This window comes from Tilletiopsis washingtonensis, assembly GCF_003144115.1.
Source record: "Tilletiopsis washingtonensis strain MCA 4186 unplaced genomic scaffold FA09scaffold_23, whole genome shotgun sequence".
NCBI lineage: Eukaryota > Fungi > Basidiomycota > Exobasidiomycetes > Entylomatales > Tilletiopsis > Tilletiopsis washingtonensis.
This window is the reverse complement of record NW_020312020.1, coordinates 158,658-181,069: the sequence shown is the minus strand read 5'-3', so window position 1 is coordinate 181,069 and position 22,412 is coordinate 158,658. Positions and strand designations below refer to the sequence as shown.

General features: G+C 66.7%; 8 protein-coding genes across 8 annotated transcripts in view; 4 read left to right on the top strand and 4 right to left on the bottom strand.

Moving 5' to 3' along the window:
• Positions 1 to 1,178: 1,178 nt before the first annotated feature.
• Positions 1,179 to 3,187, bottom strand: FA09DRAFT_362951 (MFS general substrate transporter; the record flags this gene model as incomplete). Its single annotated transcript, XM_025745531.1, has 6 exons — positions 1,179 to 2,087; positions 2,177 to 2,226; positions 2,280 to 2,441; positions 2,539 to 2,607; positions 2,674 to 2,725; positions 2,918 to 3,187. 6 exons carry the CDS (start codon positions 3,185 to 3,187, stop codon positions 1,179 to 1,181), a joined length of 1,512 nt encoding a protein of 503 aa, XP_025595586.1.
• Positions 3,188 to 5,537: 2,350 nt separating this feature from the next.
• FA09DRAFT_146450 (hypothetical protein) lies at positions 5,538 to 6,186 on the top strand. Its single transcript, XM_025739156.1, has one exon. It carries the CDS (start codon positions 5,636 to 5,638, stop codon positions 6,002 to 6,004), a length of 369 nt encoding a protein of 122 aa, XP_025595585.1. The 5' UTR covers positions 5,538 to 5,635; the 3' UTR covers positions 6,005 to 6,186.
• Positions 6,187 to 6,313: 127 nt separating this feature from the next.
• Positions 6,314 to 8,997, bottom strand: FA09DRAFT_341233 (hypothetical protein; the record flags this gene model as incomplete). Its single annotated transcript, XM_025744418.1, has 2 exons — positions 6,314 to 8,281; positions 8,422 to 8,997. The coding sequence occupies 2 exons, from the start codon at positions 8,995 to 8,997 to the stop codon at positions 6,314 to 6,316; spliced, it is 2,544 nt and encodes an 847-aa protein (XP_025595584.1).
• Positions 8,998 to 9,342: 345 nt separating this feature from the next.
• FA09DRAFT_322716 (hypothetical protein) lies at positions 9,343 to 12,485 on the top strand (the record flags this gene model as incomplete). The annotated part of the gene is made up of 13 exons (XM_025741061.1): positions 9,343 to 9,678; positions 9,758 to 9,871; positions 9,955 to 9,977; positions 10,051 to 10,131; positions 10,255 to 10,361; positions 10,440 to 10,482; positions 10,561 to 10,800; positions 10,908 to 10,935; positions 11,034 to 11,109; positions 11,227 to 11,289; positions 11,414 to 11,920; positions 12,033 to 12,261; positions 12,389 to 12,485. 13 exons carry the CDS (start codon positions 9,343 to 9,345, stop codon positions 12,462 to 12,464), a joined length of 1,923 nt encoding a protein of 640 aa, XP_025595583.1. The 3' UTR covers positions 12,465 to 12,485.
• FA09DRAFT_312332 (alpha/beta-hydrolase) lies at positions 12,289 to 13,732 on the bottom strand. The gene is made up of 3 exons (XM_025740691.1): positions 13,240 to 13,732; positions 12,706 to 13,140; positions 12,289 to 12,632 (listed from the first exon to the last, which is right to left on the bottom strand). The coding sequence occupies exons 1-3, from the start codon at positions 13,667 to 13,669 to the stop codon at positions 12,517 to 12,519; spliced, it is 981 nt and encodes a 326-aa protein (XP_025595582.1). The 5' UTR covers positions 13,670 to 13,732; the 3' UTR covers positions 12,289 to 12,516.
• A 119-nt stretch (positions 13,733 to 13,851) lies between these two features.
• Positions 13,852 to 16,533, top strand: FA09DRAFT_362946 (hypothetical protein). The gene is made up of 3 exons (XM_025745530.1): positions 13,852 to 14,553; positions 14,627 to 15,211; positions 15,265 to 16,533. Exons 1-3 carry the CDS (start codon positions 14,136 to 14,138, stop codon positions 16,173 to 16,175), a joined length of 1,914 nt encoding a protein of 637 aa, XP_025595581.1. The 5' UTR covers positions 13,852 to 14,135; the 3' UTR covers positions 16,176 to 16,533.
• FA09DRAFT_322711 (ARM repeat-containing protein) lies at positions 16,311 to 20,177 on the bottom strand (the record flags this gene model as incomplete). Its single annotated transcript, XM_025741060.1, has 9 exons — positions 19,728 to 20,177; positions 19,622 to 19,633; positions 19,496 to 19,568; positions 19,192 to 19,440; positions 17,538 to 19,136; positions 17,295 to 17,482; positions 17,034 to 17,241; positions 16,633 to 16,976; positions 16,311 to 16,602 (listed from the first exon to the last, which is right to left on the bottom strand). The coding sequence occupies exons 1-9, from the start codon at positions 20,015 to 20,017 to the stop codon at positions 16,311 to 16,313; spliced, it is 3,255 nt and encodes a 1,084-aa protein (XP_025595580.1). The 5' UTR covers positions 20,018 to 20,177.
• Positions 20,178 to 20,355: 178 nt separating this feature from the next.
• The window catches only part of FA09DRAFT_332215 (DNA polymerase alpha, subunit B), a 2,693-nt gene continuing 636 nt past the window's right edge, over positions 20,356 to 22,412 (top strand). Inside the window, exons 1-5 of the mRNA XM_025743365.1 lie at positions 20,356 to 20,769; positions 20,823 to 21,142; positions 21,199 to 21,599; positions 21,660 to 22,088; positions 22,159 to 22,385. Of these exons, the coding sequence (XP_025595579.1) occupies positions 20,480 to 20,769; positions 20,823 to 21,142; positions 21,199 to 21,599; positions 21,660 to 22,088; positions 22,159 to 22,385 (1,667 nt within the window). The 5' untranslated portion in view covers positions 20,356 to 20,479. The remainder of the gene's footprint in view (positions 20,770 to 20,822; positions 21,143 to 21,198; positions 21,600 to 21,659; positions 22,089 to 22,158; positions 22,386 to 22,412) is intronic.

Sequence of the window (22,412 nt, the reverse complement as noted above, 5' to 3'; positions counted from 1 at the left end):
CTCGGCTTTACGACCTTCCTTCACTCCTTCGTCATCTTCTTCCTGCCGCACCTCTTCGAACGACTCCCTCTCCTTCTCATCGCCACGTGGTCTCACGCTCCCGTCCGCCTTCTTCCACCCTCTTCGTCGCCGACCCGCCTGACAGCACGATGCTGGAGAAGTGAGGCTGCGCCGGACGGTATACGGATGATTGGAACAGGATGGTCTTCTTTGAGTCCTCTGTGATCGAGCATGGCTCGGGCAGCAGCGTGCCCGTCCCTACCCGTTCACAAGGACATCTCGGGACCCTCTTCCTTCGTTCTTCTATGTACCCTCTCTCGCCGCTTTGCTTCCTCCCCCCCCCCTTCCCCTGGTCTATCTCTCTTCCTCTCTACTCGCGATCGCAGCAATGCATTCCACCTTGCCTCTCATACTTCCTCTCGCTTGTGCTCTCGCTCGTTCTCTGCCTCGTGACCCGCTCTAGCCTTGCTCGTCAGCGCAGTTGTGAGAAGGGGATGCTCGGTGAATTGTATGCCTCGCTGCGCCCTCTCCGGCAGCCCGTGCCGCCGCTGGATTCTCGCCGGGTGGCAGGAGCGGAGGACACCTGGTCGGGCCTTTCCGAAGCGCGCAGCAGAGGCCGATTTGACGGGGGTGGCAGCAGGAATCTTCTCGACGGACGACCACGTGGGGGCCTCTTCAACGCCGACAGGACGACGAGCGTGGCATGCGGCACATCGTGACGCGACACGCGCCGTTTCTGAAGCTGCGCCCTCAGCAAGCCGAATTTTCTGGAGTACGGCGCTCCAATAGCATGGTCAAGAACGGCTGCCGGTGCTACACATACCCTTGCCGTATCGAGTTCAAGCGTAGCCTCCCTCTGCGCACCGTGCATGGGCATATCGGACGCTCCAGGTCTGCACTTTAAGGCGACAGGGCCGCGACGCGTGCGCCGCGCGTTCAGCCTTGCCCCCTGAGCGCTGCAGCGCGCCTCAAGCGCCCCGTGCGCCTTCGCTCGCCACTTCGAGAAACGGGGCCCGCTGCGCCACAAATCAGACTCAGAACGAAGTCGTGGCTGAGCACATTGGATTGAGGCGACGTGACAGAAACAGAGGACATGACCGAGCGGAAGAGAGGCGTTACATGAGGGCAGCGTAGCGAGGCCCAGGGAAGAGACACGGGCGCAGGAGCGTAAGAAGCGCCTAGTAGGGGTACTTGGTGGTGGCCTCGAGCGTGCGGTTCTGGCGCACGAGGATCCACTTCATCCAGAAGGCCGTGGCGGCGCAGAGAAGCGAGAAGACGCCCATGGCACCCATGGCGAGGGCGTAGCGCGGCTTGTCGGCGTTGCGGAAGAGGTAGGGCGTGTAGATGAAGCTCGCGTTCGACCACGAGGTCATCATTGCGATCGTAACGGCCTTCTTCTCCTTGCTCTGCGAGCAGACGGTCGAGGCCCAGCCGAGCACGATCGAGTTGACGCCGTACGTGCCGATGGTGAAGATGCACATGGCGACGTAGCGGCCGGCCGTCTGGCTCGGCGAGGCAGCAGCGGCAGTGACGAAGCCGACGGTGGCGACGAGCTTGCAGATGAGGATGTGGTACGTGCGCTCGTTGAAGCGGCCCGACGAGAGCGAGACGAGCACTGAGACCACGCCGGCGATGAGGTACGGCGGGCACGTGAGCACCAGAGTGATGAGGCGCGAGAAGCCGAGCGTGTTGACGACCGAGGGGAAGAAGTTCTTGAAGCCGTTGGCGCTGAGGTGCAGGTTCTGCATGAGGCAGAAGAGCCAGACGCGCGGGTCGCGCACGGCCTGCTTGAGACCGGCCATGGCCGAGCCCTGCTGCACGTCCATGTCGACCTGGTCGCGCAGCAGACGGTTGACGGCCATCTCGCGCTCCTCGTGCGAGAGCCAGCGCGTCGTGCCGGGCGTGTTGGGCAGGAAGGGGTAGGCGAGCAGCGCGACGAGGCCGGTGACGGAGCCCTGGATGATGAAAAGCCACTGCCAGCCGGCGTAGCCAAGCACACCGTCGAGCTCGAAGATGCCGGCGGCGATCAGACCGGCGAACGAGGTGGCGAGAATGTTGCCCGTGTACAGGATAGCGATGCGAGTGCCCTGAGGAGTGTGTCAGAGCCAGCAGCAGGAGGCGAGGGAGAGAGGCAACTCGGAGCGAGCAGTCCGAGTCATCTGCCTCGATAACTCACGACTTCGGTTCTTGTGTAGAACGACGAAAGGATGTACAGAGCGCCGGGGTCTTCGGGAGGGGGTCAGAGGCGTGCTCGAGTGGTGGACTGGCGCTCGACTCACAGTAGGGAGCCTCCACGACACCGAGGCAGAAGCGCGTGGCCACGAGGCCGCCGAACGAGCCCGAGAAGGCCGTGCAGATCGAGATGACGGCCCAAAGCATCATGATTCCCACGAGGAAGGGCGCTGGGCGGACCTTCGTGATGATCATATTCGAGGGAACACCTGAGGAGGGGAGGGAAGAGGGGGGGGAAGGCGCGTGAGCATGTCTCGCGTCGATGGACGCGCAGCGAGCGCGCCGCTCAGAGCCGCTTAAACTCACCGCAGATCACGTATCCGACGAACAGGATACTGACGGCCGTCTGGTACTGTGTGTCCGAGAGGCCGAGGTCTGCGAGGCACAGGCAGCGGAATGTCAGCGTCGCGTCGTGCCCAAAACGACTACGAGTACACGCACCTGCCTCAATCGAGCTGAGCTTGGCCAGTGCAATCGCATTGCGGTCGAGGTACTGTAGCAAGGACGGTCAGCTGCGGTTCTCGGGCGAGGAGGGCGCCCAAGGGGGGAGGGGGGAGAGGCTGTGGTGGTGGGAGTGCAAGAGGCATCGCGAGCAGCGACGCGCGCCTCAGCACGCGTCGCGAAGCCTCCGCCGCAGCCTCCGCCGCAGCCTGCACGGTTGCGCCTCCATGGCCAGCACACTCACGTTGAGCCAGTACATACTCCAGAGCGAGAGCATGATGTAGATGTCCATCTTGCGCACGAGCTTGATCTCGGCGGGGTCCGTCTTGCCCTTGAAGCCCGAGTAGTCGAGGCCGGTCTGCTCGCCCTTGGGGTCGGCGCTCTCGACGTCGGCGTCGCGCACCTTGACGTCGGCGCCGTACTCCTTGCCGGCGTCGTAGGACTTGCGCGCCTGCAGCGCCGGGTCCTCGACCTTGGCCAGCACGGCGACGGGGTGGGTGATGGGCTGCGCCATGGTGGGCGAGAGTGTGTGGGTGAAGGGTGAAGTTCGGTGGCTCGCGAGTCGACGAGCGGGCGGCCGGGGGTGGACTTGGCGCGGTAGAGAGGAGGAGAAGGGGAGAGCGGGATGATCTGCTGGTTTGGAGGGCGAGGAAGGACCAACGTGGCTGCCTTTTGAGTCTTTGCGACGAGTATGGCTGGCCTGCGCACGCGCGGTGCGGCAGAGCTTCGCGTATGGCGCGCCACTGGCGCTGCAGGCACGCACGCTGCGCTGCGGCGGCTCCCCTCGCTTCCCCAGCTGCGCTCCAGCAATTACCCCATGCTACCCCGCGTGCCTCTCCGGGGCCCCAGAGATGCACGCAGAGAGCGCCCGCCCGCAGGCCCGCTCCAAAGCCCGCTCCGGCATCGTCCGAGGGGCGCGGCGTAGCGCAGACTTCCTTGGGCCAGCGCGCATCGCGGGCAGGAGAGCAGAGTGACGCTGCCGCAAGACGCACAGACCCTGCGAAGAGAAGGCGTCGACGGCCTGCCGGCGGAGGTGCAGCGGTGTGCAGGCGGCAGGTGCGGAGGCGGGCAGAACGAGGGCGCAGCCGCTGCGTGCGGAGCGGCTGCACTCGCCGTTTGCGAGCCAGCCAGCCGGCGTGGGCGCATTCGGCAGGCGACCGCACTCCTTGCTGCCAAGAGCTTGCCAAGGGCAGTCGGACCGGACAGGGCCGTCGGGCATTGAAGTGCCGCGACACCGACGACTCGACGAGACGGCCAGAGTGCGGGGCAGGGCGGCTAGTGGCCCTGGTGGCGCCGATGCAAGGCTAAACGTGGCACCTGCGCGACCATCGCAAGGGCGAGAGATGCTGCTGATGTGCCTCGACACCCAGCACTGCAGCGTGCAGCTGCGTTGAGCCGCTTGTCAGCCGTCGCTGTGCTGCTGCGGCTGCCAGAGCCGCAGCGGTGCGGTTGCGGGGGGGAGGCACCGGACCGTGCTCCGCAAGCCGCCCGCCGCGCCGCGCCGCTCCCTGCGCCCGCCTGCCGCATGTGCCGCCCGCACGCCGCACCGCACCGCGAGGCCGGAACGCCTCGTGCGTCCGAGCGTTTCTCTTGGCGCTGCATGCCGCTCAGCGCGCCGCAGCATGCAGGCCGCCTCTCGCGTCTCCTGGTGCTGCCGCTGCCGCTTGCCTCGCCCGCACTGCTGCTGGCGCTGCAGCCCGCCCGCCCCGCGACGCCGCCGATGCCGCCCGTGGAGCGCTCATGCAAGCCGGCGCTCACTCCGCACGCCTCCGCACGCAGACGAGCAGCCGCGCCGCCGCGCACGCGGCAAGACGTTCCTCCGCATCGGCAGTCCGCCTGCCCGACTCAGCCTCAGACAAGGCGCAGAGCGGCAGAGAGAGAGACGGATGCTCTCTCTGCGATGCTCGTGCTCGTGCTGATCTCCAGCAGCTGCGCCTCTGCATCTGCATCTGGCTCCTGGACATGCGGCAGGCGGCATCAGCTGCCTGCGCTGCTGATGCTGCGCTGTGACGGCGTGCAGCTGCAGCGGCGCAGCCCCGTCGCCTGAATTGCCTATCTGACGCCCCTCTTTCCCCACATTTCTCCTCGCTCCTCGCAGGGCATGACCCTGTCTCTGACACTCGTCTGGCACCCACATGCTAGCGTAGGAGAACACTGACGCAGCGGCGCGCCAGTTCACGAGAGAGAGGGGCAAAAGAGGTGTGGCCCGAGGCATCACGGTGCTGCCTCTGCTCGCGGCCTGCCGCGTCTGCGTGCCGCAGCTCTTTGCCCCCCCCTCAACAACAGCTCTCGCTCTGTCCTTGTGCCTGAGTGCTGACCCTGTTTGCACGTTGTCCCTGCTGCTGATCTCTCGGCACCGTCACGCCGGAAGAGATCGGAAGCGAGACTTCCCCGCACTTGCTGCCTCTCTCTCTCTGCAAGGTACGCGGGCAGGCTGCTCTCTCGCTTTGGCTGGCGCAGGCACCCACGCTAATAGGTATAGCGTCAGCACACGGCAGCGGGGGTACCTTACGAATTGATCCATGCCTGAGCGTCACACGCCCCCCGTCTGAGTGCAGCAGAAGTGCAGCAAGGGAGCTGCCGCCTGCATCTGCGGCATCGCCTCGCGCTGCACGCTGCACGCTGCGCCAAGACCCCACTCGAACGTGGCATTCGTCTCCGCCTGCAGCTCGCAGGCGCAGGCACTCCGCCACGGGCTTCTGCACTGCGAGTCCCGACTTGGGGGATCTGGCCCCTTGCTCGCTCGCACACGCACCTGGCCAGTCATCGCGAGGAAGGGCAGCAAGCCGGCGTCAGAGCCACCGCCACGCCGGCGCGCGCCGCCGCTCACCGGTCCGCATCGCCGGTCAGCCGCAGGCAAGCTGACGGCTCATCGCTTTGCGCCCGTCCTCTAAGGCCGGCTCGCTGAGGAGCGACCGCCGGGAACGCTCGGGAAGACCGGAGCGGCTCCCGAATAGCGCTCATGCGCGACGCGCAAGGGAAAGCGTGCTGCCGGCGTGCCGTCGGCACGGGGGGCCAGGTGCCTACGCCTCCGCCAGACTTCTGCCGCCTGCCTTGCCCCCAGCGATCAGCCCTCGCGCTTGGCCATCGCAGCACCCAGCGCAAATCGCAGCATCAGCGCCCGCCTGCGGGGCAGGGTGCAGAGAAACGCAGGCCCGTGCCCCGTCACACCTCGCCGACGCCGACGCCGATGCGTGTTGCCCTTGCGTCGAAGATTCAGCTCTTCTTGGCAGGCCAAGCACGCCCACTCGCGTCACCGCACGCCCGCCTCTCGCAAACTCAGCAGATACACAAACGGCTGGCCGCACACCCGGGCTGCCGCATCGTGTGAGCCATCGTGAGATCCCGGGAGCGTTCGAGATTGCTCGATGGCCCCTCGCCACGAGATCGCAGATGTGAAATGAGCGTCGTACGAGTTCTGCGCAGTCTCCCCCATTCCGCGGGGCGCTGAGATGCTCGGTGCTGGGCACTCGGTGTCGCGCTGGCCCACTTGCGTCTCTGTTCGCTCTTCACAGTCGCACGCGGGTCCATCGATTCGATTGCCAGCTGCCAGAGTTGCACCCTTGCCCCGCATCCTTGCCCCCCTGCACCGCGACGAAGAGACTTGCCCTGCCGGCTCGGGCTGCGCTCGCCCGTGACCCTACTCGCTCTCGCTCTCCTCATCCGAGCCGCGCAGATCAATCTCGGGCATCTCCTCATCCTCGTCGTCCAGTTCCGGCTCGACTTGCACCGTCGTCGTGGTCGTCGTGGTCGTTGTCGTCTGGTTCACCACTGGCGCAGGCGCAGCGGGCGTGGCCAGGGCACGGGGACCGAGGGGCGAGCCCATCCGATCTGCCGTTGCGGCGCTGTTGCTGCTAGTCGGCGCGTCAAGCGGCATTTGTCGAGGGCTGCCGCTGCCAGTAGATGGGAAAATCGACCGTGCAGGACTCTTGTGGACTGCATTGTTGCCGCTCGACGCGCGTTCGGGAGAAGCGGCGGGCGAGCCAATGCGAGGCGTATGCGCGCGTACGGGCTTGGTGGGCTCCATGCTGTGCTCGAGGGGCGGTGCGCGGAGGGGCGAGGTGATCGAGTCGCGCGAGGCAGGGAGCGGCTCCGTCGACGTCGACGTTGGAGCGTCGGAGCAGTCGAGCTCCTTGATGCCGAGCACATCCAGCGCCTGCCTCGTGCCATCGCTCGCAAGCTCCACCTTGGTGCTTCCCTCTCCCGCCCATTCCTGCGGCAGCTCCTCGGTCGCCAGCCCCAGCCTAGGAGGCAGACGGGGGTCGAGAATCATCTCCACTGCTCCCTGCAGTGCCGCTCCCGCTCGCTGTACGTCGGCACGTGCATGCCGACTCGCGGCCGCTACGACGAGCGTCGTGCGCGCGAGTAGCAGGGCGAGCAATGCGCCGTCGGAGTCGACGATGAGCGAGGAGAGCGCGGAGAGGAGATGCGTGGCCAAGCCGTTGTCGCAAGGCGAGGAGCGCACAGAGTCCATGCTGAGCGTGGCGAGCGAGAGGAGAAGCAGGGCATGCGTGTGGCGCAGGGAATGATGCGCCGGCGTCAAGTCCGAGCTGAGAAGCGGCGTGAGCGCCGTCAGCACATCCAGCGCCGCTCGACCGCTGGCAACGTCGTCGGGCGAGAGCTGCACGAGTGCCGTGTGCGCTGCAGCGCCGAGGCTGACGGCATCGCTTTCGTACTTCCTCTTCTTGCGTGCCGTAGTCGTGCTTGGGTCGGAAAAGGAGGAGGAAGAGTGCGTGATGAAACGTGCGAGGAGGAGAAGCATTGCGCGAGCGGTAGAGAGCACCAAAGGCGAAGCGGGATCGAGCGGCAGAGCGGCGCCCGCAATACCGCTGCCGATCTGTCCGCGTGCCAAGGCCAGCGCCAGCGTGCGTGTGGCGCTGCAGCGAGTACGCGGCGCCAGGTGCGGCTCTTCGATGAGAGTGACGAGGCAAGAGACGATTGTGGGCGCATGTGGAATCAATGCCTCGCGCGTACTGCACGTCAGCACTGCGGCGAGCAAGCGGAGCGCTGCTTCTTGGGCCCGAGGAAGCATGGCAGATTGGAGCGCGAGGAGCGAGGCGTCTGGCGGAGGCGCGCGAGCTTGAGGAGCAGCACCCAGCGCCAGCAGATCGAGGCTGAGCGCGAGTAGCGTGGCGAGCGGCAGAGCCACGCGAGTGGCACTGCCTTGGGCGAGATAGAGTGGCAGGATGCCTCGAGAGGACGAGGTGCCGAGAAGAAGCTCCAAGCGAGTCAGCGCAAGAGGAACTGCTTCCGCCTCATCCGCAGGCAGTGGCTCGAAGAGTCCCGGGTCGCGAGGCCCGGCCATCTGCTGCGTGGCGCCAAACGTGTTCGTCATCGCAGCGGCACTAATGCGAGCCGCAGCGATCGGCGCTGCAACACCGGCGCTCCACAGTTCTGCAGGTCCACCTGTTGCGCTGCCCTTTCCTTTGGCAGCCGCGCCGGTGCGATGCAGGGCCGCCGCCAGACGCACGACGGCCGCCTGTGCACGCCCGCACAGGCCGGCGCCGTAGAGCAGCGCAGAGACGACGGCGTGCAGACGAGGCGCGTGCGGACGATAGAGCGAGGCGTGGTGGTGGAGCGAGGCGCTGAGGGCATCACAGACGGGCACCTAAAGGAGAGGAGGAGGAGAGTAGTGTCAGTAGTGATGGGCGCGCGCGGCAGAGGGAAGAGGGGCTAGCGCGAGATGTCCGGCCTGCTGTTCTCTCCTCTGCCCATCTATCCCTTTCCTCACGCAGCGGCCCCACTCACCACCAGTCCCGCATCTTCTCCCGCTCTCTCCAGCAGCGCCGTCAGTGCCATGGCAAACCTGGGCGCATTAGGCGCCACGACGGCCCGTCTGTACTCGGGGCGTTGCTCGGCGTGTGCTTCTTGGCCGAGCAGCTGCGCCGCCAGTGCCAGGAGGTGCTGCACGCCGGCCACGCCCGTCGTTGCGCGGCGCGTGCGTGCAGAGGCGCTGCCTTCGCTCAGCGCGAGCAGGGCCGCGACGCATGCGCTGGCCCAGGCGTCGGCGTGCGAGCTGCCGGCATCGGCGCGCAGCAGCTGCGTGGCCAGTGCGGCGCCGGCATGCGGCGGCGCGGCGAGGTGCGCCGCGGCCAGGGTGGCGAGGCGCGTGAGCGAGGCCAGCGCTGCGGCGCCGTCGTCGTCGTCCGAGCCGGCGGCGGCGTGCAGCGAGGCGAGCAGGCGCGTGGCGGCCAGCGAGGCGGCGAGGGCGTGGAGAGAGGCAGCGTCGGAGGGAGGAGGCGTGAGGAGCGCACGCACCTGGCGCACGCACGAGGCGGCCGTGGAGTGCTGTGCGCCGGGGAGGGAGAAGCCTTGGATGGCCATGGCTGCTGTGCTCGTTGGGCGGCGAGGGGGGAGAAGGCAGCGAGCAGCGAGAGCGAAAGGCGCAGGCGAGAAATGCGAGGGCCGCGCGAGAAGGAGGCGCGCCGGCCAACTTTTCGCCAGCTCCGCGGAGGTCCGCTGCGTGGAGAGGCACGGCGTGGGAGCAGGCAAGCTCGGGCCGACGAGGCGCGCGTCCAAGACGCGCTCCGCTCCGCTCCACCACTCTTACTCTTACTCCTACTCCTTATCATCCTCGCATCAGCGCTGCACTTGCGACGCAGCAACAGCCGCCTCAGCACTTGCATTCGCCCTCTCTGCGTGGCACCGCGGCCCGGCTGCTGTCGTGCCATGCGTGCTCGCCAAGCCCGCGCCGTCCTCTCGCGCCTTGGCAGCGGCACGCCCTCGGCGCCGTCGCAGCCGCCGCTGCGCGCACTGGCCACCTCCTCGCCGTCTCTCGCGCCTCAGCCACGCTCCTCCTGGACGACGGCGCCGCGGCATGCCTCGCCCGGCGCCGGCGGCACCTCGGCGGCGCCCAACGAGGACCCCTCGGCGTCGCTGGGCCGCCACTTCTACCTCAACAAGGTCCTCGAGGCCTATGCCGCGCGCCCCGCCACGCGCATGACGCTCCGCCAGCTCGTCTTCTTCGGACGCAGACTGGGCGGCGACAGGGAGAAGATACTGCGTGTGGGTGTCGAGGCAGTGGAGAGAGAGAGAGGCAGGCCTCGCAGTGCCGGCGCTGATGTGCCGATTGCGCCGGACACAGTCGGCCAACTACGTGCGCCAAGAGCTGCCCGTGCGCCTGGCACATCGCATCCGTGATCTGCAGGCGCTGCCCTTCGTCGTCATGACGAACAAGCATCTGGGCGAGGTGTACAACGTGAGTGGGCGCGACGGGGGCAGCGCAGAGGAGAAGTGGAGGCCCAGTGTGCTGATGGGGCGCTGCTGCCCACGGCGGGGCAGAAATACTGGCATGCTTTCGAGACGTGAGTGCTAGTGCTTCCAAGTGTGGCTTGATGCGCTAGACTAGCATGGCTGACTCACGGCCCGCGGCGCCAGCTTCCGACGCTTTCCCCAGATCCGCAGCATGGAAGACAACGAGGCCTTCTGTGCCACGCTCAAGGCTGCGTTGGATGATCAGTGCGTTCGCAACTCTCGCCAGTGTCGCCCCTGCTTCTTCGCTCTGCGCTACGTGCAATCTCCGACTGACAACGCAACTTCCCCCCCCCCCCCCTTCTTCGCACTCGCCTCGCGTTCAACTAGCTTGACCATCATCCCGTCGCTGACGATTGGCATCGTCGAGGCGAGCGCGCACTTGCCGCCGGATCGCTTGGATCGCTTCATGGAGCGCATGCTGAGGAGTCGCATCGGTGAGCTGTGCTGCGGGCGCACGGAGTGAGCGCGCAAATTCGCATCGCTGAACCCGCCCCATCCCCTCTCTTCCCCAGCTCGTCGTGTGCTGGCAGAACAACACATTGCTCTTTCCGAAGCGTGAGCCTCCCACCTGACCCCACCTGACCGTGCTTTGGCACCTTTCTGACCCCCACCTCTCGGGGGCGGGGCAACAAGTCTCGACGACCCCTTTCATTTCTTCAACGACATGGCCTCGGACCCCACGTCGGCCGACGCACCCGCCGCCGCGGCCGGGCCCGGCGAGCACGTGGGCATCATCTACACGCAGCTCTGCGTGTCGGAGGTGGTGCGCAAGGGCGTGCGCCTGCTGCGCGAGATGTTTGCGCGCGAAATGGGCCGCATGCCAAACGACGAATGGATCCCCGAGGTGGCCGTCGATGGCGATTTGGAGGCCAGGTGGGTAGCCCCTCATCCCCTCCCAACACGCGGCTCCTCCACACTCCCCCCCCCCCCCCGGGAGAAGACGCAACAGGCTGACACGAGGGCGCAACGGCACCACGCAGGTTCGCGTACATCCCGGAACATCTCGAGGTGAGAACACACTGCGCTTGCTCTCTCGTGCGCTGCGACTGAGCAACTCCCCCCCCCCCTTTCCCCTGCCCCTTTGCCCGGCGGCTTGCAACCAACAGTACATCATCTTCGAGCTGCTCAAGAATGCAATGTCGGCCGTCATGCGTCGGCCGATGGAGGAGCGCGATGTGATTCGTGAGTTTCTTGCCGTCTCTGCCTCTCTTTCTCTTCTGCTTGCCTTGTGCCGTGGTATCCCCCCCCCCCCCCCCCGCGCGTTCGCGATGCCGTGAGGGCTGATGAGCAATTGCCCAGCAATTCGAGTCACGATTGTCGAGGGCCCGCCGGATGAGGATCTGATCGTAAGGATCTCGGACTGTGAGTAGAGCAATTCTTGCCTCCCCCCCCCTTCCCTTCCTTGCTTTCCCTCACCCCTCCCATCCTTGCCCCGCACCCCTCCCTACCCCATCCATTCGACGTCATCTCATCGCTCTTTCATCAGGTGGCGGCGGGCTTCCCGATCTAGTCGAAGAGATCACCTCACGACAAGAGCAGCTCTCGCTGCCTCCAAAAGCCTCGGCCCACGCGCATCCTCTCCTCGCCGCCGTGTCCGAGGGCCGCGATCCGCCCGCCTACACCGACGACGAGCTGCCCGCCTCCTCTCTCAATCTCGACGGCGTGCTTCCTGCGCGTCAAGGCTCCATCTCCACTTTCTCCTCCTCTTCGTCGTCGTCCTCCTCCTCCTCTGCCTCTCGTCGGCGAAGCTCCTCGCCGCGCGAACGCAAGGCAGACGCCACCGCCGGCGACCAGGCGCTCATCGACGTGCTCACCTCCTTTTCCAGCGTCCGCCGGCGCCTCGAGCTCGAGGAGGAGATGCGCCAGCGCCGCAGACACAAGCAGCAGCCGCCGACGCTGGGCCTGGCGACGAGCGAAAAGTTCCGCATCACCGACACGGGCATTGGCTCGCAGGAGCGGCTGGATGCGTTGAGATCGGTACGAGTGTTCAAAGGTACGCTCCCCTCTTCCCCGCCCCCTTCCCCCCTTTTTCCCCCTCCCCTTCCGGGCCGCTCGATGTGCTCTCTATCATTTGTTTGACTAATTGCCTCTTCCTTCCCATCCAGGCACAGTGGCAGAGCAGCTTTCAGTAGCGACATCTCAAGCCGTGGATGCGACGTCCATCGGCGTCAACACCGCCTCTCGCGTGCAAGAGAAGCAGCCCTCGTGGGTGCCGCGCGGCGACGACGGCACGCCGGCGCATGCCAGTCGTCCCGAGACGGGCCTCGGCCTGCCAATGACGCGCATCTACACGGAGTTCCTCGGCGGACGCTTGAGTCTGCGCTCCGTTGATGGGTAAGTCTGCCCTCCCCCCCCCCTCTTGCCCCTTTCTTTTCTGGCCCCCACCAGCATCCGTCGCTCGGGCAAAGGAGGCAATACGCTGACGCTTATCTCCCTCTTGCGCTCCTCCGCTCGTTGGCAGCGGCGGACTGGACGTCTATCTGCGCCTCCAGAAGCTGGGCGATGAGAAGGAGCGCATCGACGACATTGAAATGTGATTAGTTGGCGATGTCTCTCTCCTCTACCCCTCACTGCTGGTCCGAGCCCGGATCAGAGGCGACTCTCGCGCGCCGGCTTCTTCTGCCAACTTCTCTCGATCGCCAAGCCCACTTGGCGATAGTAGCCCCGCGCCTCCTCTCTCGCCGCCTTCGTCAGGCCCTTGTCCCCTGCGGGCAGCGACGGGGGATCAGCCGGTCTGCAAGAGAGAGATAATGGCCGCCGGCCGCGCGCGTGACTCACAGCCATGCCGTCTTCCCGGCGCGCTGATGAACTCTACATCCTGTCCACCTGCCTCCTGCAGGCGCTTGCACAGGCGCACCGAATCCTCATGCAGAGTGTCCATCGCGCCGCAGATGCAAAGCACCGTGCCCGGGTATCGTTCGGGCGGCGCAAAGAGCACCGAGAGGCGCGGATGCTCCCTGCGCGTGCCTTTGGGCAGGTACGCCAGCGCAAACTGGCGAAAGACCCAGACGAGGGGCTTGAAGGGCTGGCCCTCGGGCGCACGCTTGACGCCGTCGCCGAGCGTAAAGTTGGTGGGCGCGTAGAAGGTGGCGACGGCAGAGATGAGCGAGGGCCCGAGCGAGTTGGAGACGGACAAGGCCAGATTGCCGCCCGCCGAGAAGCCGGTGAGTGCGATGCGCGACGTGTCAAAGCGCTCCGTCTTGCTCAGCACCCCTGTTGCGCAAGCGCGAGAGACCAGCGTGAGCCGCGCGCCCACACGCCGAGGGCAGCAGGGGGTAGAGTGGGAGAGTGGTGGCTGCAGAACACACTCACAGCGCACAGCATCTTCGGCGTCGTTGGGCGCCGCCGGGAAGGGGTGGCTGGGCGCCTTGCGGTAGTCGCAGTCGAGCACGACGCAGTCGAGCTGGCGCGCCAGCTGCGCACAGAAGGCGGCGTCCTGCGTGAGGCCGGGCGTCATGAAGCCACTGCCGTGCCAGTTGAGCACGACGGCCTTGCGCTGGTGCCGCGTGGCGCTGCACTCGTACGCCCACACGCGGATGCGGCGCCCCTTGTCGCGGCTCGGGATGAGGAAGGAGTGCCGCACGACGCCCGAGACGCCATAGGGGATGACGAGCTTGCCGAGCCAGTTGAGCGGCGCGATGAGGGAGCGCAGCACGAGGGCGAAGAGCTGCAGGCGCAGATACTGCAGCGAATAGGCATGCCTGCCGGGCGGCGGCGGCAAGGAGGCGGAGGCGTCGGCCATGGCTTGTGGTGTGCGGGTGACAAGCAGCGGTGCCGGGCGCCTGGCGGTGGGCGGTCAGGGTGCTGATGCTGGCCGGCTGCATGGTCAGGGTGCGCCTCCTTCTCCTTCTCGAGGCGCGGCGCGCGCGTGAAATGCGTGCAACGCTCGAGCCACAGCTTGCGTGACCTCCACATCACTCTTACTGTCACGCCCTGCAGGTGCAGAGCACCCCGCCCACGCACACATCTTCCCTCGCGACCACACGCACCCGCATCCGCCAGCCGCCGCGCCAGCGTCCGCGGCCGCCAGGCTGCCAGCGACGCTGCCGACGCATCCATCTCGCTGCGCATCTGCATCGCCTCGACTGAAGCTCCGCGCCGGGCGCAGGCTGTGCACTAGAGGCGTGTGCGCGACGGGGCGTGTGTGGCACACAGTGCAGCGCACCGCTGGCCAGACTTGCGCAGCTACAGCCAGGCCATTCGGCGCCATGTGGGCTTCCCAGGCGGCGGGCAGTGGCGACGAAGCCTCGTCGCCCGAGTCGGAGCGCATGAGTGACTTCGAGCAGCGCACCGCCGCCGCTGGCAGCAGCAGCTCGCCTCGGCTGCTCGACGTCCGCCGTGCGCCTGCTGCCGGCTACTCTCTCGCGGCCAGCGCGCTCCTGCAGGCGCACTACGCGCTCGATGGCTCGCCGCCTTGGCCGTTTGCTGCGCCGCCGGAAGAGGAGGCGTGGAAGCCAGACGGACAGCAGCAGCTGCCGTGGGTCGATCAGAGACAGCTCCTGCCGTGTGGTCAAGGCACGCCAGTCATGATTGACTGGGAGGCGTTGGCAGGCGCGCTCGAGCAGCTCGTCAAGCCGGCACAGGCATCCAGGCGCCTGGAGGATGTGGTGATCCGGCCTTCCTTCGGTGCGTATCTGGCCTTGATCTTTTCCGGCCCTCCCTGGCACGCCCCTCATTGATGGTCGTTGATGCGTGGCAGACCGCCTCTGCGAGCGTCTGGCGCACGTCGCCTCCTCTGCCGCACCGCGCTCGACGCAGTACAAGCGCTCGCGCACGCGAGCAGCAGCCAAGGCCATCGACAAGTGTGTGCGCCTCTGGGCGCCCTTTCTCAGGCGTGCCGAGGCGGCGCATCCTTCCAACTCGGCGCAGCCCGGCAGCTCGGCCTCACCGCACATCTCGACCTCGCCGAGCCGCCCGACCACGCCGTCAAACGCGATGTCCGATCCGCCATGCGATGCAGACAGCACCATCGGGACATCGCCGCAGCTGGCAGAGCCAGACACGCAGCGCAGTCTGCTCGCCAGCTCAGTCGAACGCATGTGGCTGCAACGCAAGCCTCGTTTCGAGCCTCGCGCAGACGTGCTCGACATTGATGCGCATCTTACTCCACTCGAGGCGCTCTCTCAAGTGCAGCATCTCCTGCAACTGCATCCCAAGCGTATCTTACCAGCAGTCGATGCTCTAGGTGATCTCGACGTAGCAAGCTCGCAGTCTCTGCCGCTGTATGACGGCGCAGAGGGAAGACATCTGTATGTCATGGGCAGCGCGGAACAACGTGCCGTCGGTGAGTGTGTCGTTCGCAAGCCTCCTCGCCTATTGCTCATGAATGCTGGACAGTCATCAACCACGTCGCTCTGCACACGCCGGGGCTCGGCAGCACGACGACATTGATCCTCACGCAGCGCGGCGCTTCCACTCAGTCTGGCAATTGGGCAGAGGCAGGCGTCTTGCCTCCGCCGATGCCCCCCTCGGTGGCATGCTTCGAGAGCGTGGTCAACTTCCGCTACACGGGCTTCGCGGCCTCACCGTTCCGCGGCATTGCACGTGCCATCGCCACGGGCTCGTCGACGTGGATCGACATGGACACCTTCGCCGGCGATGGCCGCCTCGTCGGTCTCGGCTCGGCAGTCGCCAGCAACAGCGAGCGGACGACCTCTGCGCCTACACCATTGCCTCTACCCACACTCGCATCGATGGCAGCTGATGTCGCTGGCCAAGCCGGCGCAAGCAGCTCAGACCTCGCCGGCGTGCTCCCCGAGTCGCTCTTGCGGCACTTTGACTTTGCGCCGTACCCGTGCGTCTCGTGCCATCGCCTCGTCCATGCGCCGCCCACGCGTGCGCCACTCTGGAGTCGCCTGCAGCAAGAGCTGCCCGACGATCGATCCGTCTCGTTCTACTGGGCCTGCAAGCAACTCGAAGGCCTCGACCGCATCGTCGCTGAAGCTCGCAAGTACGGCTACCTTCCGGCATGGACGGACTACCTCTTCGCCGATGCGGCGGCTCGCAAGAGAACGCCTGAAGCCCCACGTTCCGTCGCTGTCGGCGGACGTGGGCCTTGGATTCAGGGCTTGCCGGACTGCGAATGGCGCTTCTGCATGGCATGCGCTGGTCTCCATATCCGGCAGGCCGGCAGCGAGACGTGCGGCTGTCTCATGTGCAGTCCAATGACGCAGCAACGCCCGCCTCGCTACACTGTCTCAAAGACGTGGAGGCGCCACGTCCTCGACCGGCCCAAGCTCAAGTTCTGAATGCAGAGACGTTCACGCATCACGGCAGGCGTGACGAGGCGGAGACGGCGGCTCACGTGCTTCGCTGCAGAGAGCTGAGGTGCGACGAGAGCCATGCTCAGGGTGACGAGAGGTGACATTGTGCCCCGAGCACAATCAGCTTTGCGCAAGGTCAGCGCGCAGCATGTCGAGCACGAGGACATCTACCGCCGAAAAGACATGGGGGCCTGCCTGTGCCTGAGCATCGTTGAGCGCAGCCGACACGGCGGCGCCAATGTCGGTCGTGTAGGCCGGATCCAGATCCGCCAGCGCGCCGGCGCGCGCCGAGCCAGGCGCCGTGTCTTCTAGCTCATCGCCTTCGTCGTCGGAGAGCGCCACGATCGGCGGCGAAGTGGAGCGAGATTTGTTGCTGCGAACACGCAGCGTTAGCTGCTGCTTGCTCGTGCCGCTCTGCTGCGCCCTCTTCGCTCGCACTCACCCGGTGCGCGGCTCGTGCTTGAACTCGCTCATGGCGTCCGACCACAGCGCGACCATGGCGGGCACGGCCTCGAACACCTCCGCATCCTCACCTGCCCGCGCGGCGCGCAGCATCGCCGCCAGGCCCAGACAGGTAATCTTGCGCCGGCGTGCCGAGGCCATGTTCTCGAAGCGGTCGCACCACTCCTGCACCAGCGGCATGATCACGCCTCGGCCGACGTCGGCTGGCTGATGGCCCAGCTTTGGGCCGGCGGAGCGGAGAAGCGCGATGAAGGAGCGCTCGGGGGACTGCACGGCCATGCGCGCCAGCAGTGCAACGATGTGGCCTGCGATGACAGGCGACTCCTGCAAAGGGCTAGGTCAACAGCCAGGCTGGGCTCGGGCGGCAACAGCGTCACGCACCTTGACCTGTAGCAGAGTGCCAACGAGCAGCGCAAAGACGTTGCTGGCGTCTGCAAGCTGCGGCCAATAGCTGCCGGCCGCGCCATGCGCAGACAGAGACTGCAACAGACTGTCGAGGGCGCTGACGGGGCACAGAATGGCGGGATTGAGCGGGTCGGAGAGGATGCTGGCAAACGCGGCAAAGAGGCCCGTGCCGTGATGCTGCGCCCTCGCGTCAGCTCCCATCGCAGCCCGTCGCTACGAGAGGCACTCACAGTGCACAGCTCGGCAGGACACAGCAGTGCATACTCGGTGCAGGCGCGAGACGCCTCGGCGCAAAAGTCGGGCTGCTCCAGCAGCGTCGGCAGCAGCTCGAGCAGGCCGAACAGAGCCGGTGTCATCTGTGGCGCAGAGTGCAGCGCACGGATCCAGAGCAGCAGCGCGTCCTTGCCGATCATGGGCGAAGCGGCCTGAAGCGGGGCATCAGCAGAGGCAACGACTTCACTCGCCTGCCCGGCCACTTACCTGATCGGTCAAGCTGTAGCGCACAAGCGGCTCCACCACGGCGTGCAATCTCACCGCAGGCCCGTTCTCCGAATAGGGCACGAGCTGAATGGCATGCAGCATCTTGCCGACAAAGGAGAGGATGCTGCTTTTGGAGAGGAACTGCGGATCGTCGTAGGCCCAGAGTGCAGGCACGAGCCCAACGAGAGTCTCGACGTAAGGGGTGATGCGTGCGCCCAGGCGTTCTGTCAGCACGCTCAGCGAGTTGGTGCAGGTGCGGATGGAGTCAACGGCTTGCAGATCGGACGCGGCGACCAGACGAGCGAGTCCGCCGAGCGCCGCCTCAATGTGTGGCTCAAATGTGTCGGCGTCGAACTCGAGCGAGTCGGCCAGTGCGCCCAACGAGCGCGCGGCCTCCAGGCGCACCGCGAGATCCGTGATGCCTGCGTGATCCTCCAGCAGCGACACGAGCGCCGCGTACACTGCCGAACGGTGCGCCGTCGTGACGAGCTCGGACCACTCCCAGAAGAGCCACGCCACGCGCCGACGCACAATGACCCAGCTACTGCCGCTCTCGGGCCCCAGCATGGCCTCGCGCGCCAGACGCTCGCCGCAGCGCTGCCCGATGAGCGCGCGCGCATCTTCGGAGAGGTACTCGCGGCAGCGTCCCACGGCGGCGTAGACGGCGTCTCGCTGCAGCACAGCATCGATGTCCGCGATTGGCAGTCCGGCCGCACTCTCGAAGCGCGTCCAGAGTAGCTCGCCGACCAGGTGCGGTGGCTGACTGTAGCGCGCAGCGAGCATCAATAGCCGCTCTGCGGCGGGCCGGATGTCGATGTCGATGGCCTCGCTCTGCTCCTCCTTGACAAAGTCCTCCGGATCCGCCTCCCATCGAGCCAGATCGTCCGGCGTCAGGCGCATCAGCCGCCCCACCAGCACCTCGACGACCTCGGTGAAGAAGTCGCGAGAGTTGAAGGGCGCAGGCGGGCTTTGCTTCCAGCCGTTGAGGCTCATCTTCATCAGCACCAGCGCTTGCACGACGAAGCGTGGCGGCTGATCAAGCGTAAAGGCCTCGACGGAGGTGGCCGAGTCGCGCGCGACGCTCGTCGTGTCGCTAGGCGCGGAGCGCGCGGTGGCCCAGTACCAACCGGCGACGTCGGACCAGCCACTCCAGCGGCTGGCCTGAGACCGGTCCCGGCCGATGAGCGCCACGAAGAGCTTGCCGAACGCCAGCACGTGCTTTGTCAGGTTGGCGAGGAGCGGCAGGTGCGTCTGCTGCTCGGCGGCCGACGCTCTGCGGAAGAGGCGTAGGTAGGCGAGACGCGTGTTGCTGAGGCAGGACAGCGCAGCGGGAGCAGCGGCAAAGACCTGCATCGCTTGGTTCTGCGACGCGCCGCCCTCAGAGGAGCCCTGTGTCGTGAGCAGGCCGGGATCGGCGAGCACGAGATGCATCACGGCGCGCAGCAGCAGCTGGCTTGTCCTGACGCGGTCTGCAAGCGCAGGTGTCGATGCCCAGCCAGCCAGATCCGCCTCCGACATCGAGTCGGGCGACGACGGAAACGTCTCGACGAAGAAGCGCTGGAACACGTAGTGCAGCTGCGGCAGAAATGCCTTTGCCAGCTGTGTGACAGGGATTCAGCGAAGCGCTGGGGTAGACGAGAGCTGCTTGCCTGACCTCGGTCATGCGGATCTTGCCGGCCAGCAGCCTGACGGTGCCGAGCTCCTTGAGCACGCGCTGCAGCACATCGGCCCCGCGCAGCAGTCTCAGGCGTGCCTGGTCGCGCTCCGCTTCCTGCGCAGAGCTCGACTGCACCGCATGCGCCTCGGACAGCGAGCGCGTCAGCTCGTCGAAGAGCGTCGGCCATGCAGTCGGATAGTCGTAGCGCGCGATGCGCGTGATGGCAATCGACGTCTGCAGAGCGATCTGCGACACACCTAGATCAGCTCAAGGCTGACACCGCGCGCAGCTCGCGGCTCACCGTCTTGTTGTGCTCGTCGAGGCAGGCCCAGAGGCGGGTCCGCAGGCGCGCCTTCTCCTCTGCTGCAATCGTGCTGCGAGAATCTCAGGACCGCACGTGCACTGCGCTGGCGCATGCGTCACTCACACATGACCGCGACTGGAGGAGGCATGAGGAGCAGTCAGTCTCAGCTCAGCAACGGGCTCGAGGCATCGTCGACGTGACGCCCAGCTCAGCGCGACGCTCAACGCACCCGGCGACGCGGCTCCTCCAGTGCTTGTCGATGCCATTCTTGAAGCGAATGATGGCCATGCTGCGCACGGCAGTGCGTCTTGCACTCTCCTCGCTGCCGTCGTGGGCTAGCACGGCGGCATCGAGGGGCAGCTGTGCGTCAAAGGCCATGTCGAGCAGGCGCGCCCAGAGCGTGGGCTCCGCATTCTCCCACTGCTCCAGCTGCGCGTTGGCCATGGAGAGGCGCCGTGCATCGGGCGCCGTGGCGTGCAGCAGCACGAGCGTCAGCTCTGCGGCGGAGAGCGTCGCCATGATGCCGGCGGCCCTTGTCGCGCGGGCAAGAGGCCAGCCTCGTGCCTGGGCGAGCGCGGCGCGAGAGACGACGGCGCTGGGGCGGCGATGCGCTGTGTCTCTTTGGCGTGGCGAAGCTGTCGGCGAGAAGGGGTATTTGATGCTGAGAGGCGGAATGAGGTGAGAAGAGAGGCACGGAGCAGGCAAGTGCTCGAAGTGGAGCAGCCGCGCAGCGCACGGGCGGCGCACGTGACAAAGTGACACTTGCAGCGCCGCCGCGTGGGAGCAGCGAGCACTCTACGCGACGCGTGAAGGCGCGGCGGCGGCCGTGCGGCGCGCGGCGTGTTGGACAGCGGCGAAGCGCGAAGCACATCCGATGCTCTGACCGCCATCCTCCTCCAGCTTCGCTAGCCCGCATTCTCGCCACGCCTTGTGCATCTGCCTCCCGCAGCACCGCACGGCATCCCGGAGCTCTGCGCGGCCATGTCCGCCGAGCTGGCGTCGCTCTTTGGGCTGCCGGCGCACTCTGCACACGTCGCCACGCTGGCGCGTCTGCTCGCCACCTATCCGCAGCAGGTGCCCACGGCGCAGGACCTCTTCTACAAGTACGAGGCGCAGCTCATCTCCAACGCCCAGCCACGCGATGCCGATGCACCCCAGGCGCTGGACCGCGATGCCCTCGACCTGCTCGAGGCGGGCCTGCGCGAGGAGCAGCGCAAGAGCGAGCGCGACGTCGCCATGACGCCGATGCGCGCCGCGGGGCGCAGCCATGGGTGAGTGTGCGCATCGCCGTGAGCGCCCCGCCCAGACTGACGGCTGGCGGCAGCTTCGCCGCCACACCGCGCACCCCCATGGGCGCGCCCTTTGGCCGGGGCAGTGCCGCCTCGGGCGCCGCCTCAGGCTCGGCATTGCGGCCGAGCTCTGCCGCAGCGGCCGCTTCTGCGCCTGCGACGCCCGCCACGCCTGCAACGCCTGCACCGGATCGCGCGCCCTTCACCACGCTCGAGGTGCTCAATGCACACATCGCTAAGGCGCCGCCGGGTGCCGAGCGGCCGGGCGCGCAGCGCGTGGCACTGGCGGTCGGCACCGACCCGCGCGCGTGGGGCTATCGCTACATGTTTGAGCGCATGGGAGGCAAGGGCGAAGGTGCGTCGTGCCGCTGCTCTGCGCCCTTGGCCCGTCTCGCTGACGCCCGAGTGCAGCGCTCGACGACCGTATCGATGCCCTCTCTGCCGCGCTGCTCGAGGCGTATTCCCTGCCGTCTGCCGACATCGCAGACGCCAGTCTGCCGACACAAGACGCCGTCTACGTGCTCGGCCGACTCTGTCCCTCTCTGCCGCGTGCCGTTGCCGGCGTCGAAGAGGACTTCGAGTCCGACGGGCGCGGCTATCCCGCGCTGAGCCGGGAGAACATTGTCCTCGAGAGCTCGCGGCTCGTCGGCGCCGGCAGTCGCACGCCCCTCGTCTTTCCCGAACGCACCACGGTGCGCACGCCGGAAGGGCGCGTGGCCTTTGAGCGCGCCGGCCTCTTTCCCGGCATGGTCGTGGGCCTGCTGGGCAAGAACGGCGGTGCGGGCAAGTTTGTCGTCGACGAGGTGCTGCTCGTGAGTGCAGGCTCGTGCGGGCGTGGCGAACTGCTGCCGCTGATGCCCGCGAATCTCCAGCCTCCGGCATTGCCGCACGCTAGCACCGACGCGGCCGATCTCTTGACGCATCAACATGACGCTGCTCGCCTGGCTTCAGGTCCCATGTCGCTGCTAGTCGCCTCCGGGCCCTACTCTGCCGAGTCAGATCTTGCCTTCGGGCCGTGGCATCGACTGATGGATGCCGTCGAGGAAGAGCGTCCAGACGTCTTCCTCCTCCTGGGGCCCTTTCTCTCGCTCTCCCATCCTGCGCTCCTGGCACCCGGACAGGATCTGCTGCCAGAGGAAATCTTCAAGGCACACATCTCCGAGCGACTTGCGAGACTGGAGAAGACGGCACCTAGAACTACGGTCATTCTCGTGCCGAGCACCAAAGACGCCGCTTCGAAGCACGCGGCCTGGCCTCAGCCGATGCTGGACAAGAAAGACGCGGCGCTCGGCATTCCAAAGGTGCGGATCCGGTCTGCTTTCCTGGTTTCACCGTCGCTGCAGTTTGCCTGACCGCGCTTCCCTGCACAAGCGAGTCAAGTGTCTCCCCAACCCAAGCATGTTCTCCGTCAACGAAATCGTCATTGGCGTGACGACGGGCGATGTGCTGCGCGACCTTGGCAAGGAAGAGACGTGCATCGACGTGCGCAAGCCTTATGCCGCGGCCGAGGCTGCTGGTGGCGGTGCTGCTGCTGCTGCAACGGTGCAGAAGGAAGATCCGCTCGCCAGGGCCTGCAGACATGTGCTGAGCCAACGCAGGTGAGTTTGGCATCGGGGAAGGGGGGG

Bases quoted from the DNA above. Each gene is read 5' to 3' on its own strand.
- FA09DRAFT_146450 (XM_025739156.1), top strand. From the start codon at position 5,636: ATGCGCGACGCGCAAGGGAAAGCGTGCTGCCGGCGTGCCGTCGGCACG.
- FA09DRAFT_312332 (XM_025740691.1), bottom strand. From the start codon at position 13,669: ATGGCCGACGCCTCCGCCTCCTTGCCGCCGCCGCCCGGCAGGCATGCC. The intron at 13,141-13,239 runs GTGAGTGTGTTC...CTTGCGCAACAG, and splicing joins CGCCGAAGATGCTGTGCGCT to GGGTGCTGAGCAAGACGGAG. The intron at 12,633-12,705 runs GTGAGTCACGCG...CGCTGCCCGCAG, and splicing joins GCCGGGAAGACGGCATGGCT to GGGACAAGGGCCTGACGAAG.
- FA09DRAFT_362946 (XM_025745530.1), top strand. From the start codon at position 14,136: ATGTGGGCTTCCCAGGCGGCGGGCAGTGGCGACGAAGCCTCGTCGCCC. The intron at 14,554-14,626 runs GTGCGTATCTGG...GATGCGTGGCAG, and splicing joins GGTGATCCGGCCTTCCTTCG to ACCGCCTCTGCGAGCGTCTG. The intron at 15,212-15,264 runs GTGAGTGTGTCG...AATGCTGGACAG, and splicing joins CGCGGAACAACGTGCCGTCG to TCATCAACCACGTCGCTCTG.